General features: G+C 41.7%; 1 protein-coding gene across 4 annotated transcripts; it reads left to right on the plus strand.

The window, feature by feature from the left end:
* Window positions 1–4,497: 4,497 nt before the first annotated feature.
* LOC125744865 (tubulin alpha-1B chain) lies at window positions 4,498–13,922 on the plus strand. Of its 4 annotated transcripts, none has more exons than XM_049017153.1 (4): window positions 4,498–4,653; window positions 6,355–6,577; window positions 6,671–6,819; window positions 12,671–13,922. In XM_049017153.1, the coding sequence occupies exons 1-4, from the start codon at window positions 4,651–4,653 to the stop codon at window positions 13,649–13,651; spliced, it is 1,356 nt and encodes a 451-aa protein (XP_048873110.1). In that variant the 5' UTR covers window positions 4,498–4,650; the 3' UTR covers window positions 13,652–13,922. The 4 variants fall into 4 exon arrangements, with proteins under 4 accessions (XP_048873110.1, XP_048873108.1, XP_048873109.1 ...); XM_049017151.1 differs by lacking the exon at window positions 6,671–6,819 and adding an exon at window positions 12,417–12,565; XM_049017152.1 differs by lacking the exon at window positions 12,671–13,922 and adding an exon at window positions 6,925–8,082.
* Window positions 13,923–17,629: the final 3,707 nt, after the last annotated feature.

Below are 17,629 nucleotides of genomic sequence, written 5' to 3' on the forward strand. Positions count from 1 at the left end.
TACATGTGGGCTAACATTTTGTGCGCTGGGAACAGGCGAAACACAAACGTAAGCACATTTTCTTGACCCTCTCTTAACGAGGGTGCGCTGCGTGGTCGAAACGCTTCGGTCGGTGAAAAGCAAAGTTAACGACAGAAAAAATAATCAAGCTTGTGGAAGCAGGATGGTATAAAGACATATCAGAATGAGTTACATATTTGTAAAAGCTGTAAATTGTGACTGTAAAGCATTGCACAAATGGCATTGGTTTTCAAAATTGACTTTTGCTTCTTAATGCTGACAATCTATATAAGTAATATTTGGAAGTCATTATGGTCAAATACATCTGCCCCCCCTAACAGAACAACTGCCCCCAGTCTGCTCCCTCCCCTGTTGAAATTTTCTAGAACCTCCACTGGACGAGCTTCCATATATCTCGATAATCGTCTTAGAGCTACACAAAATAGTTTGCATTTATATTAATACAAAAGTTAATCAATACGGCTAACGTTTTTTCTGAATGTTAAAACTATTTTATTTTGCATAGTCGTTTTTTATTCTTCAGGAGAAGGTAATCTTAAATTAACTTATAAATGTAAGAAAAGTTTCTAGTTTCTTTTCACTAACCCTGTACAAATAGTGCCTTAGTTTAATTTTTGTAAAACTGTTTTTGTCAACATATACATTTACATTTATTTTACACATATTATTTTTCTCAGTTTTATTATATATTTGTTGAAATAATTAAAGTATTAGGTAAAAACACAATTAAGTATTTTACAGCTATTACAGGAGCTCTGTTACCAATATTTATTGTCAAATTTTCTAGCTATTGTAGGCCTTCAATACATGACAGATTGACTTTGAACGGTCATTTAATTTATCAGTCAACCCTATACTGAAATACAATATAATGAAAATTCTTAATGATGTCCTTTTAACTGTTTTGGTAAAACATTTGGTCAAACTGTAGAGTAAGAGAAAACACAGATTACAATGAAATAATGCACGAAGATGTAATGATACAGGGCTGAGCACAGAGAACCCCCAACCCCCCCAAAACCCATTTCCCAGACCCCAGTGGTTGCTCGGAGATGAATAGTTGCTTAGATACCAAAGAGTATCCCGGAGATAATGCACAACCTCCCATAAAGCTTTTATCAGTAAGTCATGTGACCCATACAGAATGGCAGAAGGCAGCTGCCTCAATGGGGGAAGTGAGGAGTCTTCTTCCAGTCTACAGGACCTGTGGAGGATTCCCCGTATATTATCCATACCGTACGTGGAAATCCATCTCCTAATCATCATGTTTGTTCTGCCAATCATCTATTAAGATAAAAACATTTTCTGCCTGGAAATCTGGCTGTCAATCCTGCCTCTCTTTTATTATCAATATTTAACACAATTTTTCATGCTGATGGTCATTTCATTCATGCTCTTGGAAAATCACCAGACTACTCTCACATTATCTCTTTGCTTTGACACTTTATTTAGTCAATCATGTTTTGCTACTTGTTTGCTACTTGTTTGCTACTTGTTTGCACTCCTGCCTCTATTGCAATTTTGCTTTGAACCCTCCGAAAATAACTACAACTATTAGTTTCTTTGCATATTTGCAAGAAATTAGGAGATGCATTTTTAAATATTTAAATATGACACGGAACAGCATGGAGGCCTTATTCCCTTATTCATAAAATGTCTTTCATTAAAATAAAGCACGATAGAATTGTTGATTCCAGCTGTTCTCAAAAGCAGCTAAGTCACTTCCTTGCATCCCAGGTTGTTGCCAATAACAATGGTAGTTCTATGGTAACAGTCGCTAGGGCTCATAATAACTTCAGTTTTCAGGCTTCGGGAATTCCTGCCAAACAGCACCAAATGCCTTTTCTATCAAAGCTGTTGTACATGGACCAAAAACCTGAACGCAACACATGAGAACATCATGCTAAATGACTTTTCTATAAATGAGCCTGAGTGTTTGTTTCTCCAGATGAATATCAGTAATTTTGGCCTTTACGCGATAAAGTTCTGACCCAGGAAAGATGATGTTCTCAGGCTTCCTGTTTTCTGCTGACATGCCTTCACTGCTGCCAACAGCAGTCAAGCAAAACGAGCTCCGTCCATGTTGTACTCATTGTTTTCCTTGGATTTAGAGAGCTGACTAGCTTGTCTTTGCTGACGTCCGGAAACCTGTGAATTAATGCTGCCAGTGGAGAATACATTGAACTCTGCGTTATTTATCTGCTACAAGAAAAGCTACCCTTACTGCACTTGCCACATACAAAAGATTAAGGTTGTTTAAACAGAGCATGAAAGACAGTTACGCTTCAAAGCTGCATTATTCTATGGCAAACCTATTAGCCTACAACTCAAAAATCCTGACCTGTGAGTGTATGAACAATATCCAGAAAAAATAGCCACTCCCATGAGAATCACCCCCCGCCGCCCCCAGTCCACATCCACAGCTGCTCAAATGGCTCCTTATGCTGCAGCTGCCTGAATTGTCCGGCCCAAGGGCTAGGCCCCATGCTGGCCTTCCGCCACCCTGCTGTCCGGCAACCATCTCAGTTATACTGAACATCCCCCGCCCCTCACATACTGATCATTGCTGTTCCATTTAACTGTTAGAGCTTTTTGAACGTTTGCTGGCACCAAGGCACAAAGCAGACCCTGATTTCTGTCATTTCTTCAGATCTAAGGTGGGTTCATTAGTGTGACCTGTCATTGTACTGGGGGGGATTCACGTTACCCCTCCCGTTAAATATGTCAATTATGTAATGGAAGGACTTAGAAATATAGAATTCAAGATCAAAACCAAAGGCAGCCATTGCTATAAGTAAGTGAATTATTAACAAATATGCCATTTGACAAACTTCTGTGATATAGTTATTAATTACTTTCCTCCATCTGGCTGTAGCTGATCTCGTTCCCATTCTCAGCAGCCATATGAATGTTCTGTGTTTCCAAATGGTAAGATGAAGGCTGCTGAAGAATTTTACTCAGCTGTCTCTGCAGTTCCTTCAGCTTCGGCTATGCTTTTGTCACGTTTTAATGTACGGTACTGAGACACAGAAAGTGAGTTTCACTAGATTTGTTAATTACCAGACCAGGACAGTGACACGATGGTCACGTGACCGCATACAGTTGAATGACATCATTGGCGTGATATCTGGGACAAAGAGGGTGGTCATGCTGTAGGGGGTTTGGGGACTGCTGTGAAACAGAAAGCTAGTGGTACACTACCTTGATTATCACAATACTAATTCAACATTAATTTTAAATCTCAAGCGTTAACATTGAGAATTCTTAAGAATTTCACAATTTTATCTACAGTATAGCAGCGTGGACAAAAACACAAACATACGATCAAAATACCAAACTAACGATTCCCTTGCAGAGAATTCAGAATGCGCACTTATAAAATGTAGCAGCACACAGCATGAACTACAAGTTATTTTGTTAAAATAAAGGCTATAAACATGGTTTTTGGCTGTGGTCTCTCTTTGGTGTTAAGTGACACTTATGGATTCTGACTGGGGTGGCGGGGGGGGGGGGGGGGGGGGGGGGGGGGGGGGAGATGTGAATCAATACCATTCCTATTATATACCATCTTGCCAACTGTGATGAGACAGATGTCCTGTTTGCCCTTAAGCAGGAAGCCCTAGCTATATGGGCAATATACTGTATGTATACAAGGATGTACATATATATGTATATATTGCAGAAACGACATATTGCACTTTTATTTCACAAAATTCAGCAAGAAATGAGTTGCTATGTCAGCTTTTATACTGCAAAAGGGGAAACTGGATCACCCTGTGCCACCTTCTGCCCATTATCCTGGTGGAATGGCCCCCTCTGAAGAACGTGGAGTTTAGGGTTTACCTCTCCTTTCCTTTCACAAGTCACTTTTTTCAAGACTCTTTTCTCAAAAACCTTTTTCCATAACCACAGCAAATGAATCTATATAAACTTCTATCGCAAACTGTTTTTTTCCCCCCCGGAAGTTTAATATTTTATGTCAGTTTGCTTGTTTGGAAATGTGTGTAATTGAAATGAATTGTATATGAGCAATAGAAACACTTTGGCCACATCAAAGGCCAAGAAAAATTACGTATTGAAAAGTATGAAATTTCGATAGAAATGTAGGGAAATCAAAAAGGTTAAGAAATGTTTTATAAAAAAACAATTACGAAAAATTATAGAAATGTTTTATGATGGCACTTTCTAAACTTAATATAAATGTTTATTAAATGACAGGTTTTAAAAAAAAAAATGGTGCAGTTAAGTCTAATTAACTGAACCAGCGTCAGATTGGGACACCATAGAAGGGAAAACTTCAGAGAAGAAATTTCCAATCATTCTGGTCAAAATGGTTCAGGTCCAGCAAAGCATCTTCTCAACAGATGGCGCTTGCAGCTGCACCTCAGATCCATTCCTCGCTGCACAAAGCGCATCTCAGCCTGGTGGGTTCCTGGTTCCCGGTGCTGGCCGGTCCTGCCCGGCATTGCCCCTCCCCGCTCGGTTCCAGGCTGCAGCGATACACGCTTCATTAGAAGCGGAGTTACATGCAGGACTCCTCAGTGCACGCGCATCCGACCCCATTGTTGCAGTAAGGAAGCCAGATATACTTGCCTTTCCGCTCCATCCTTGATCACCTGAACACCAACCATGGTAGGTTTCCTTTTAAAGTTTGTATTGTTCTCTTAACATCTTTAGACTGAACGTAATTTTGAAATCGTGGAAACCAATAGACGTTATTATAAGTGAGAACGTTACGGGGTCTTTTTGTGCGACAGGGAGTATCTGCTTTTCTTTATGGGCGACATCCTGCTTTGGTAACTGAATTTCTTTGCGGATCTTTAATCTAATTCCTCTGAAAAGACAGTGTCGCGAGTATGTAGGTCTTTTTTAGTGTGACATCTTAGCGTGTTGTGCCTCAGTGTGGAGCCACAAAAGGGAGTGTAGCCTACATAGAGTAGATGCACCTCGCCCACTGGCTATTCATTTTAGCCTATTTAGTATCACTTAATTAGTTGTGATCTTTACTTAATTTTACCGTAAGCTTCCGCTGTTCTGCGATCTTATTATTATTATTATACAAAATTATACAATGCAGATAGAGTTCACATTTGAACAGTACTTACGTGTTATTGAATAACCGATGCAAAGTTATTTGCAGTGACATTTATCTAGAAATTGTATATCAAGAGTACTTCTGAAAACATGCGACAGATACCTGTTTAGATATAGGACTATCGTTTAACTGGAAAAATATGTCCATTGCATTGTGTCTCCAAGGGAAGGTAAAGGGTGGGTCAGGGGTGCGTTATGTCCGATACGCATGAACACCATTCATATGGCGTAGTGCCTCCTGTCAACCGATCGGAACGGGGGTTCAAGAACTATATATTTCCAATATGGGGGTTAAGCCGTAATTTGAACTCCATCTATTTATCCAGGAGCGTCAGAAGCATTTTGAATGTGGGGTAGGGACACACAGACATAAAACTAATATTTTATGTTACATGGGTTAGGGGGTCCAGGCGAATAATTATGAAATGTGAGGGGAGACACGTCCCCCTCAGATTTAATGGCGGCGACGCCCATGTATTTATCTGAAGTATTTTCAAAATAAAAACCACAAGTAGCTTGATAATTTTACTAAACTCCGTCTAATAAGAATGTGCTACCGGTCTGTTTTGCTTTTCAGCGCATCACGAAGTCTGTTCTCTTGCAGAGGTGCGGCTGCATTATTTGTGTGGAGGTCTTTGTTGAGATCCTATTGTGCTCAGGGTAGGGTTTCCTTTAGGGACAGCCTCTACATCCAGGTCCATTATCCTATTATATTATTAATATTAATATAATTTTGTAATGTTATTATCTATAATAATAAGAAGAAGAAGACTTGCCTTTAAGAAAAAAGGCATTCTTGGTTGTTTAGTTAAGCATGTTTTAATGAATTTTATCAACATACTGGGCTCTTTAATAGATGGAAGACAGCATGCACTGTCCGGGGGAGAGATGTGTGTGGATTTTAAAAGGGTGGGGCTTCTTTGTGTTCACGGCATAATACTGGGGAGAGTATGGGTACCTTTTGCATTCAATTAGTAGGTTTGTGTGTGTGACAGGCAGGAATAGAGGGTGAGAGAAAGAAGTACTACTTTTAAAACCTCTGTTGAATGAATATTTAAAAAATTATTTGGTTGAATGTGAAGGACTTATTCTACTGTAATCACGTTTAACTGAAATTCTACAACCTTCAGCTGTATTTACATAAGATGTATACAAGGTTAATTTAATATGGTGTTTATTTTTTAAAAAAGCAATATTTTACTGGAAACACAGTATAAAACGTCATACTGTTCTCCACAGCGTGAGTGCATCTCCATCCACGTGGGCCAAGCCGGTGTGCAGATTGGCAATGCATGCTGGGAGCTCTACTGCCTGGAACATGGGATCCAGCCGGACGGCCAGATGCCCAGTGACAAGACCATCGGAGGAGGGGATGATTCCTTCAACACCTTCTTCAGTGAGACTGGAGCTGGGAAGCATGTTCCCAGGGCTGTGTTTGTAGATCTGGAGCCTACAGTGATCGGTAAGTTCTCACTCTCTCCTACAGGGCAGCCATTATGCTGCTGTATCCCAGTTCCTTGTCTATAGATTAACTCCTTGTTCTCTGCCTGGCCAGATGAGGTACGCTCTGGGACCTACCGCCAGCTGTTCCACCCTGAACAACTCATCACTGGCAAAGAAGATGCTGCCAACAACTACGCCCGTGGGCACTACACCATTGGCAAAGAGATCATCGACCTGGTGCTGGACAGGGTCCGCAAGCTGGTAAGGATAACTGTGAAATGTATTGATTAAAGCAAACTGAATAATGAGGTTTGATTAATGGACATTCTGGTTCTGTTTAATGACCTGGTTCTGTTTTCTTCCCAGGCTGACCAGTGCACAGGCCTTCAGGGTTTCCTGGTCTTCCACAGCTTTGGAGGTGGTACCGGTTCTGGTTTCACCTCTTTGCTGATGGAACGCCTGTCAGTTGACTATGGCAAGAAATCCAAGCTGGAGTTCTCCATCTACCCAGCTCCCCAGGTGTCCACAGCTGTAGTGGAGCCCTACAACTCCATCCTGACCACCCACACCACCCTGGAGCACTCCGATTGTGCTTTCATGGTGGACAATGAGGCCATCTATGACATCTGCCGTAGGAACCTCGATATTGAGCGCCCCAGCTACACCAACCTCAACAGACTCATTGGCCAAATAGTTTCCTCCATCACAGCCTCCCTTCGATTTGATGGTGCCCTGAATGTTGATCTGACAGAGTTCCAGACCAACTTGGTGCCTTATCCTCGTATCCACTTCCCTCTAGCTACATATGCCCCAGTCATTTCTGCAGAGAAGGCCTACCATGAGCAGCTTTCTGTAGCCGAGATCACCAATGCCTGCTTTGAGCCGGCTAATCAGATGGTCAAATGTGACCCCCGTCATGGCAAGTACATGGCCTGCTGTCTGCTGTACCGTGGTGACGTGGTGCCCAAAGATGTCAATGCTGCCATCGCCACCATCAAGACCAAGCGCACCATCCAGTTTGTGGACTGGTGCCCCACTGGTTTCAAGGTGGGCATTAACTACCAGCCCCCTACTGTGGTTCCTGGTGGAGACCTGGCCAAGGTTCAGAGAGCAGTGTGCATGCTGAGCAACACCACTGCTATCGCTGAGGCCTGGGCTCGCCTGGACCACAAGTTTGACCTGATGTACGCAAAGCGAGCCTTTGTTCACTGGTATGTGGGTGAGGGTATGGAGGAGGGAGAGTTCTCTGAGGCCAGAGAAGACATGGCAGCTCTAGAGAAGGATTATGAAGAGGTGGGCGTCGACTCTATGGAAGGTGAGGGCGAAGATGAGGGAGAGGAATATTAGGGGCTTGTGTGAAATATGAAAAATAGACACCTTTTCAGTGGGTTTAGCTCACAACATCCCTTAGGTTCTAGTATTGCATTTCACTGTGTCCGTTGTATGATGTCTATCTGACTGTACTACATTAACAGTATGATTTCCAAATGAATTGCTCTCCAAATAAAGCTGTTTATGTAATCAGCTCTCTGTGCATCTCCGTTAAATACATTCACTCATGCTTATTTTCAGTGTTTTAGCATTGACATACATAACATTGCACATTCATCTTCCAAATGAATTATCTGTTACTTTTTGTCATTTACTAATTTACTAAATGACTTAATATAATTTATTTTCAGGCCTGTACCTAGGAAAATGTATTGTATGATGTATGATTGTGTTTATGTACTGGAATCACGTTATTTTAAGACAGAAGATGGCACAGTGCTCATCACTGTCACCTCACACCTCTGGGACCTGGCTTTGAGTCTTGCCAAAGCTCCATGTGTGTGGAGTTTCTCCCCGTGTCGTCGTGGGGTTTCCTGAACCTGCTTGTGCTACTCAGGGTCACAGGGCTCTGGACCCTATCCTGGAGACCATGGGTGCAAAGCAGGGAACAACCCAGGATGGGGTGCCAAACCATTGGAGGAAACACAAACCATTCATACACACATTCACACCAACAGACAATTTGGTGCCTCATAAGGAAAACTGGCTACCTTAAGCCTCCCGAATGTTTAACTGCCTTCAAGGGCGTACCTAGGAATTCTGGGCTATCTCACAAAATTTTATGGATTCAAGGACAAACCTACGTATGATAAGTAATCAAAGATTCAAAAACATTAAATTGTTTAACTATATTTCTGTCACAATACTGACCACCTCCTTTATTTGACAAACGAACAAAGATCTTTCTTCTATATCGGTCATGGGTGGCCTCTCTTCTGTGTACAGTGAACGAGTTTGGATGGATATTTCCTGCCGCACTGAGAAATCAAGAAATGGTTTATATTAACGGGAAAAAAAACACTTGGATTCAACAAAATATTACTGTCTACATTTATAAGTCAGCACAAAAGGACCCTCATTCTGTGTTCACTTTCAAAATAAATAAAATAGATAGATAGATAGATAGATAGATAGATAAAAATGACAAATGAGAATGGAATCTTCGGTGAAAATAGGAAAATGTATTTTTCATAAGAAATAATTAATTTTTACATAAACCTACATTGTGGTGAGATTTCTCGATGCACTTATGGACAGCAGCAGTAAAGACGCTTTGTCATCCATCGTTATGGCAATACCACCAGACCTAAGCCGTTGGTCAAATTAATTCAAAATACATGTTAAAAACGTGTCCGGAACCACAGAATGGCCAGAAATACTAGTTCTACTTATGAAGATACATTTCATAACGTAGGATAATAGGACGTTTTCTCTTATCGTAGCCCAGTTGTTCTTCGGTAGCCACAAGAGGCATAAACACAATTCAATACAATAAAACAAACAAACAAAAAAAAACAGTGCTAAGATTACATTCTTGCATATCGTGTGTAGTTTATATATCGGCAGTATTACCCAGTTTGACCCATGTGAGGAATTACGCTATTTAATTACGCTATTCAGTATTATATAAGGCCTAATAAACCAAATTCTGGATGTTTCGTTCTTCGCGGGGTCCGTTATTTGGGTAAAAATCTACAAATTCCTTCTTTTAAATACAATCCCAACCGACATTTTAGTAAATTTACACAAATTTCTGCCGTCTAAAGCATTACATTTTATTATTCATATTTTTTCCCACAGCCAGCAGAGTTTGGGGAGTAACCCTAACACATTAATGTATGCTGGCCCGGCCCTCTGCGCTCCGCTATAAACCGCAGTGCCGCCGCTGCCCGCCTCAGTTACTGCGACGACTCTTAGCTGTCGGTCCGAGTAACATCATTTCCTTTAGAGCAGTTACAAGGGAGCCTTTATTTTCTTCTTTCTTTATTTCCTTATCGCTTCTCTCTTTCAGAAAACATGGTGAGTAATGTAACTCTTTCAGTATCCCTATTTATCCAGAATTAATCTTGCGTGGGTGTTCTCTGTAGGCATGTCACTGCGCAAACGAATGGGGCTTATCTGAGGTTTATCTATGACTTGGCTGAAGGGCAATACGTTTAAAATACCTTTGTTTCTTACAATAGCGGCAAAATTACAATTTCTTTGTTATTCATTATGTAGGAAATGTTCTGTTTCGTGTAGGCCTGTGTGTTTTATGCCGAATTTCGACCCACCTTCATCTTAATGTACATAACTAGCGGGATTAGTATACGTCAGATAAGCGATTTCATTATCACCGTTACCACGTTATTCTTAAATGCGTGTTAAACTGAATGTTAGGGTACCACTGTAATTTAAGGTAAAGCCTTAGCATACACAATTTATCTAACAAAACAGAACCACGAGAGACTATTACGCTTATGCCTTACATTATACAGACTATTTCTGGATGTCTTGATCCTGAAGACATCTGTTACAGAATTTGCAGATGAACCCTTATCTTGGAATATTCAGTATCCTCCAATACGTATTTCGTTGTGGTCTGCAACGATAATGCTGCTTTTTATGCGCTTGTAACGGACTGTGGAATTTGGATAATTTAGAAAACATCCGCTATGAATTTTTATGACCCCCACTGGTATAATCATGATGAAAAAGCAAGGAGCTGCCCCCCCCCTCCCCATCATCTCCTAGTCCGCTTCCGTGGCACGATTCCAGGTCGCTCACTCCCTGTCTCTACCCTCATTTACCTGACGCCATATAATACCGAGATACTTAACCTGCATATATGCTCTGTCTTACACATATGAATCAGCCTCGCAGACAAGTATATCACTATGCAAACCGTTTAAATATCTACAATTCATGATCGTTTTCTGTCGCAATGTATCTATAAATACATTTCAAAGTGTTTTTTAATAAAAGATGCTGGCTTTCACGCGTCTGCAGAACAGCTGTAATGCGGACTGATATCGACTTATGTGTTGTCAGCTGATCAATATCGAATTACTGCATTTACATGAAGTCGCTTTTCTCTCCCCTTGCTGAATGAAAGGAAACCAGATCTTAGAAAAGTGTGCTCTAGTCGCCATGGTGATGACGGGACAATGCAATTGCTCATTAGTTCCCAGCCCCATCTCGCCTTTCTTGGAGTCCTTGCCCGTGGTATTCCAAAATGGGAAACCGCAGACTTTTTAGGGAGGGTAAGCAGCTGTCACAGAGTCCAGCAGAGGCCTGCATGTATCTTTGGTCTTATTTTCTGACCCTTATGACCAATCTTGTGGCTTTATATTTAGTTCTGCCACGGTATATTTCCAAACGTCAGAGGGTTCCATTTTTCATTCAAATAGAATGGAAGGAGGATGTAAGTTTGAGGAAGAGGTGATATGTGCCAGCATACGACAGCTATGTTTTGAACTGAATTCACAGCCTGCTTTGTAAAAAGTCATCCAGCTATCTGGTGGATTATTTAGTGAACATGCAAAGGAGTCGCGCAGGCGAGGCAGCGATACTCAGAAGCACGAGGTTCATTTGTTAATAAAATCTTCTTGCTGCTGCATTTCGCCTCATACAGCCCCAAGTGGCGCTGTGCCGTGCATGCGGGTGTCTGGTTGCCTAGCAATGGACATTGCCGCGGATAGAGGGGGAGGGTGGCTTGATGTGAGCATGTGCAGATCTCTTGCTGTGGGGGCAGGCAGACGGGTGTGGCATAATGCCTCAGTGCGCAGTCCCAGCAGAGTGGCTTTGCTTGGCTAAGCCATCTGCACAGGGTGGTGCCCTTATGTGGTTCCATTCCTCCTTAATCACCCAGGTCCAGAGAGGAGAAATGCATGACTGAAAGACTGCAGTCTAGGGAAAGAACACACACTGGCGTTGCAGTTAAAATTTATTGTCTTAAAAGATGGCTACTTATTATATTATATTAGAATTTAAAACAAACCTAACCAAAATAGGAATATAGCATTTTCTGCTTGTATTTACAGTGTTATATCAGCAATTATTTAATTAATTACATTTAATTGCGATTATTTTAATTGCTAGCTGATTTAAGGAAAATGAACGATGATGGGTGTTATCTGTTCAGATACAATTCCTAAATGAATAATCAAATATTTTTAATTGGTTCTAAATAATATGGATTCAGTTGACCCTTTTTACTCTTTTCCCTTAGCGTGAGTGCATCTCCATCCACGTGGGCCAAGCCGGTGTGCAGATTGGCAATGCATGCTGGGAGCTCTACTGCCTGGAACATGGGATCCAGCCGGACGGCCAGATGCCCAGTGACAAGACCATCGGAGGAGGGGATGATTCCTTCAACACCTTCTTCAGTGAGACTGGAGCTGGGAAGCATGTTCCCAGGGCTGTGTTTGTAGATCTGGAGCCTACAGTGATCGGTAGGTTCTCACTCTCTCCTACAGGGCAGCCATTATGCTGCTGTGTCCCAGTTCCTTGTCTATAGATTAACTCCTTGTTCTCTGCCTGGCCAGATGAGGTACGCACTGGGACCTACCGCCAGCTGTTCCACCCTGAACAACTCATCACTGGCAAAGAAGATGCTGCCAACAACTACGCCCGTGGGCACTACACCATTGGCAAAGAGATCATCGACCTGGTGCTGGACAGGATCCGCAAGCTGGTAAGGATAACTGTGAAATGTATTGATTAAAGCAAACTGAATAATGAGGTTTGATTAATGGACATTCTGGTTCTGTTTAATGACCTGGTTCTGTTTTCTTCCCAGGCTGACCAGTGCACAGGCCTTCAGGGTTTCCTGGTCTTCCACAGCTTTGGAGGTGGTACCGGTTCTGGTTTCACCTCTCTGCTGATGGAACGCCTGTCAGTTGACTATGGCAAGAAATCCAAGCTGGAGTTCTCCATCTACCCAGCTCCCCAGGTGTCCACAGCTGTAGTGGAGCCCTACAACTCCATCCTGACCACCCACACCACCCTGGAGCACTCTGATTGTGCTTTCATGGTGGACAATGAGGCCATCTATGACATCTGCCGTAGGAACCTCGATATTGAGCGCCCCACCTACACCAACCTCAACAGGCTTATTAGTCAAATAGTTTCCTCCATCACAGCCTCCCTTCGATTTGATGGTGCCCTGAATGTTGATCTGACAGAGTTCCAGACCAACTTGGTGCCTTATCCTCGTATCCACTTCCCTCTTGCTACATATGCCCCAGTCATTTCTGCAGAGAAGGCCTACCATGAGCAGCTTTCTGTAGCCGAGATCACCAATGCCTGCTTTGAGCCGGCTAATCAGATGGTCAAATGTGACCCCCGTCATGGCAAGTACATGGCCTGCTGTCTGCTGTACCGTGGTGACGTGGTGCCCAAAGATGTCAATGCTGCCATCGCCACCATCAAGACCAAGCGCACCATCCAGTTTGTGGACTGGTGCCCCACTGGTTTCAAGGTGGGCATTAACTACCAGCCCCCTACTGTGGTTCCTGGTGGAGACCTGGCCAAGGTTCAGAGAGCAGTGTGCATGCTGAGCAACACCACTGCTATCGCTGAGGCCTGGGCTCGCCTGGACCACAAGTTTGACCTGATGTACGCAAAGCGAGCCTTTGTTCACTGGTATGTGGGTGAGGGTATGGAGGAGGGAGAGTTCTCTGAGGCCAGAGAAGACATGGCAGCTCTAGAGAAGGATTATGAAGAGGTGGGCGTCGACTCCATTGAAGGGGAGGGAGAAGAAGAGGGAGAGGAGTATTAGAAATATCTTGTCAAACAGTGCAGCACATCTTGGTCAGAATTTAAATCTCAGCTGTTCTTCGTATGGTAGTTTAGAGAACTTAGTAGTGCTATCAAACATGAAACATGTAGATTGGTGTCTGTTGGCTACATATGGTGATGGAAATGTGTTGTAGTTTGAAAAGAGGTGCTAGTTGTTATGGAATATGTTGTATTCTCCATGCACACTCAACTTTTACAATTTTGGCTCATCATCTGTTGGTGTATAATAAATTATGTTGTCACTGTTCAAAGTTCCAGGTATTTTTCTTACCGAAATTCAATTTAAATGGTAAACTGTGAATATGACTTCAGCCCTTCAAGGTGTAATATCCCAATTACTCTGGAAAGCTAACTTACAGTAGCAAAGACATCAGCTTACCATGTACGCTACTGTAAAACACTCTCTGTCCGTTGTAGTTTCAGAAACAGTAAGTAAATTGTGTATATTCTCGGGACACGAACGAAATAAGCTAGATTAAGGCGGACACAACATGGCACGGGGGGGCGGCATGGTGGTGCACTGTTGCCTCACACCTCTGGGACCCGGGTTCGAGTCTCCGCCTGTGTCACCTGTGTGCAGAGTTTCACATGTTCTCCCCATGTCGTCGTGGGGTTTCCTCCGGGTACTCCAGTTTCCCCCCACAGTCCAAAAACATGCTGAGGCTAATTGGAGTTGCTAAATTGCCCTTAGGTGTGCATGTGTGAGTGAGTGGTGTGTGAGTGTGCCGTGCGATGGGCTGGCCCCCCATCCTGGGTTGTTCCCTGCCTCGTGCCCATTGATTCCGGGATAGGCTCCGGACCCCCTGCAATCCAGTAGGATAAACGGTTTGGAAAATGGATGGATGGATGGAACATGGCACAGGAATGCTTCCTGTTATCAAACTATGTCCTCTTGTGGTTGAAGTTGATAACTACACCCTGAATAGTAAATCCGTGTGAACCTTTAAACACCTTACGTTATAGCTCAGATGTAATTTGATTAGCATGATTCAGTTATTATAGAGATAAGTAACAATTAAACATATTACATTGATCAAAATTATACCTCAAAAATATCTGCAGTTAATAATTATATATAAAAAAAATGTGTTTGCAGGGCCTATAGTATGGGCAGTGAACTATACTAATATAGAGACACAGAACTTTATAAAGTGATATCAAATCACCATGTTTGCAAACAATTACCCAGGTCACCCTCACAGATTCCCTCGAAAAAAATCGTAGGTGCTTCTAAGTAATATAACTTACAGTGAAATCCCAAATATTAAATCTGTTTCCATAATAGCTTTACACAGCCTTGTGAAATTTTACGTAATTTTCATATAGCTTGCAAGCTCATCGTTTTGGTGCAAATTCCAGGATTCGTATCTCCTTTGATATGGCACGTACGGCTTGCAACTCTGCGACTAGGGCTAACTCGTCTGTAGAATTCAAAAATATACTCAGAGCAGCAGCTGCATCTTATGTAGTTTTCTTCTTACAGGGCTCTGAAAATGGCCAACATTTCAAAAGTTTCGAGAGCTTGACCCTGAATCGGACAGGGCAGAAAATGACTGGATGGATGGGTGCAGTAACAGTGTATTACTGTTATAGGAGTGTCACAGTAATTTATTTAAATGTTCCTGTTTTCATCTCCTCGTTTGACTATGTGGGCGGTTAACCATCATTTTCATATTTTTACCATGTATGTACAGTACTGTGCAAAAGTCTTAGGCAGCCCAAAGAAATGTTTAAAGCTGTTTATCTGTGTAGCAAGTGTACTTTGGCTTAGAACAAAAAAAACACAATTTAACATTAGAACATGTGCAAATTAAGAGTAACACAATAAAAACTAGTAATAATTTCTTCTGTTTTCTACAAAGTTACTGATATCAAGTTGGATGGCTAGATGAACACCGTTTCAGTTCCCAAACTTCTCCTCAGGTACACCTCAGCCGTTCCATATTTTTGTTAAATTTCACCAACAGCTCAGTTAAATAATTAATTATATTGGTTTAAAAAGTCAGTGACAGATTGACTAGCTGTATGAGGTGTGCTAGTGGCCAAGTCAAAAAATACATGGCTGCACTGGACGGTCGCTGCAAATACTAGGATGATTTTAGCAGAGGTTCTGACATGGCTGAGCTGACACACTTTGACAGGCATCATATCATAGTTTTACACCAACAGGAGGATAATCTAAACATCACTTTCTTTGCCTGCCTAAGACTTTTGCACAGTACTGTACATAATCTGAAGACGATCTGACGAAAATTTTATGTTGTTGCTAAGCTTCCTTCTTTTTATAAAGAATGAGCTGTGATGCTCTCGATGCTGTACAAATTCAACCAAAACCAAATATTACATAGTTCACAGCTTTGGAATTGTCACATAGACGTGACAAACTGTAGTAGTATGATGGACAAAATGACGCTTCATGGACCATTTGATACATTTTTGACCCCACTACGGGGTGCTCTCTGTTCAAGAAGGGTATCATTTTGTCTGTTGCTGAACTGAACTATATTATTGATGTCATCATATGGGATGAACACAGGGGGAGTCGTTTTACTGCTTTTAAGAAAATTTTTTCTACAATAATAAACAATAGGGGTGAAATTTCATTCACCCCTTAACCTCAGTGTGAAAGGCAGACTGCTTTTATGACAATTCTTAAACTATATAATTTGTGTGATGTTCTCAAAGACACTCATGACTTAATATCACAATTTGTTAGTAAGAAAAAAACCGTGAAATTGGAAAAATGTGCTCCAGTTTGCTCAGATGGAATTTTAAATAGATTAAATTTTCAGGTGTTAGTGCCAAAGAATTGTCCAGTGCAGTAGAATGGCTGAATGGCTTTAATACTGTCAGCTCTGGAGAGACACGCAATCCACTAGAGAGCAAAACTTGTATGATTAGGAATGAAACCTTGGATTGTCCGTGGCTACATTTGAAAACAGGTGGAGTTAGAAAACGGAGGCTGTTGTAGGTGGAGTGTAATCACCAGCGCACTCTAGAGGAAGCAGAGGTACATTTTTTTTTCTGTTACATGGTTACTCAATGTTCTGTGTTGTTCACAATCCAACGCATAACTTATGGTCCAGAAAAATGTCTCCCTTCCACTAAAATCCCTATTCTGAGTCCCATAATACATGATTCTGACAAGCACTTCAGGAAGGAAGTCAGCTAGCAAATTACTCCTGTATACATGTATTTGAAAATATAACTCTTAGGTCATTTGTCCTCATGAATGCAGTGGTAACTTATAAAAAGAAATGAAAAACATAGAAGAACAAAAATTCCAAAAGTAGGCAGTGTAGCATCACTGGAAAGCAGCAGCACTGGAAAGCAGCAGCACTGGAAAGCAGCAGCACATGATAAAATACTCACAGACTCTGGAGCCGTTTCCAGACAATGGCATGTTGTCTAAATAATAAAAAGGACCTTTAGCAGGCTGGTTTGTTAACTAACATCTCAGACGGAAATTAATTAAATACATTGCACAATGTTTTCTATGATCTGTCACCACAGTATTTGCTGTAGAAATGTGTGTGTTTGGTCATGGCTTAAGAGCATGTCTGCCCTGGTGTCTGCTTTCAGAACTGAAAAGGCTGGGCTGGGTTCACAGTGATAAGCGGCTCAGGTTCCTCGACTGACCGACGTCGATTTTTAACAAGTAGCTAAAGCCATTTGCTCTCCTAAAAATTTCTGAATTACAGCTGGAGTTTGCAGACGCGGTACTGAATTGCTGAGGAGAATGATATTGCTCCTCAAATGTATTTAAAGAGCAATAGATGGTCTCTACTGCCGCCTAAGGGACACTAATGACTTTAGATTTACTCAATTTTTTGTAGATATTCTGAATCACATGAACAAAATATACATACATACTATGCCGGAGAGTGAACTGCCTGTGATGAACTTTTTAGATTTACTCCAATTACAAGACACATTTTGAAAGTAAAAGATCAAAATT

Source organism: Brienomyrus brachyistius, chromosome 6 (genome assembly GCF_023856365.1).
Source record: "Brienomyrus brachyistius isolate T26 chromosome 6, BBRACH_0.4, whole genome shotgun sequence".
NCBI lineage: Eukaryota > Metazoa > Chordata > Actinopteri > Osteoglossiformes > Mormyridae > Brienomyrus > Brienomyrus brachyistius.

Excerpts from the sequence above, each read along its gene's own strand:
- LOC125744865 (XM_049017153.1), top strand. Across the intron at positions 6,578-6,670 it reads TCTGGAGCCTACAGTGATCG|ATGAGGTACGCTCTGGGACC; the intron begins GTAAGTTCTCAC and ends CTGCCTGGCCAG. Across the intron at positions 6,820-12,670 it reads TGGACAGGGTCCGCAAGCTG|GCTGACCAGTGCACAGGCCT; the intron begins GTAAGGATAACT and ends TTTTCTTCCCAG.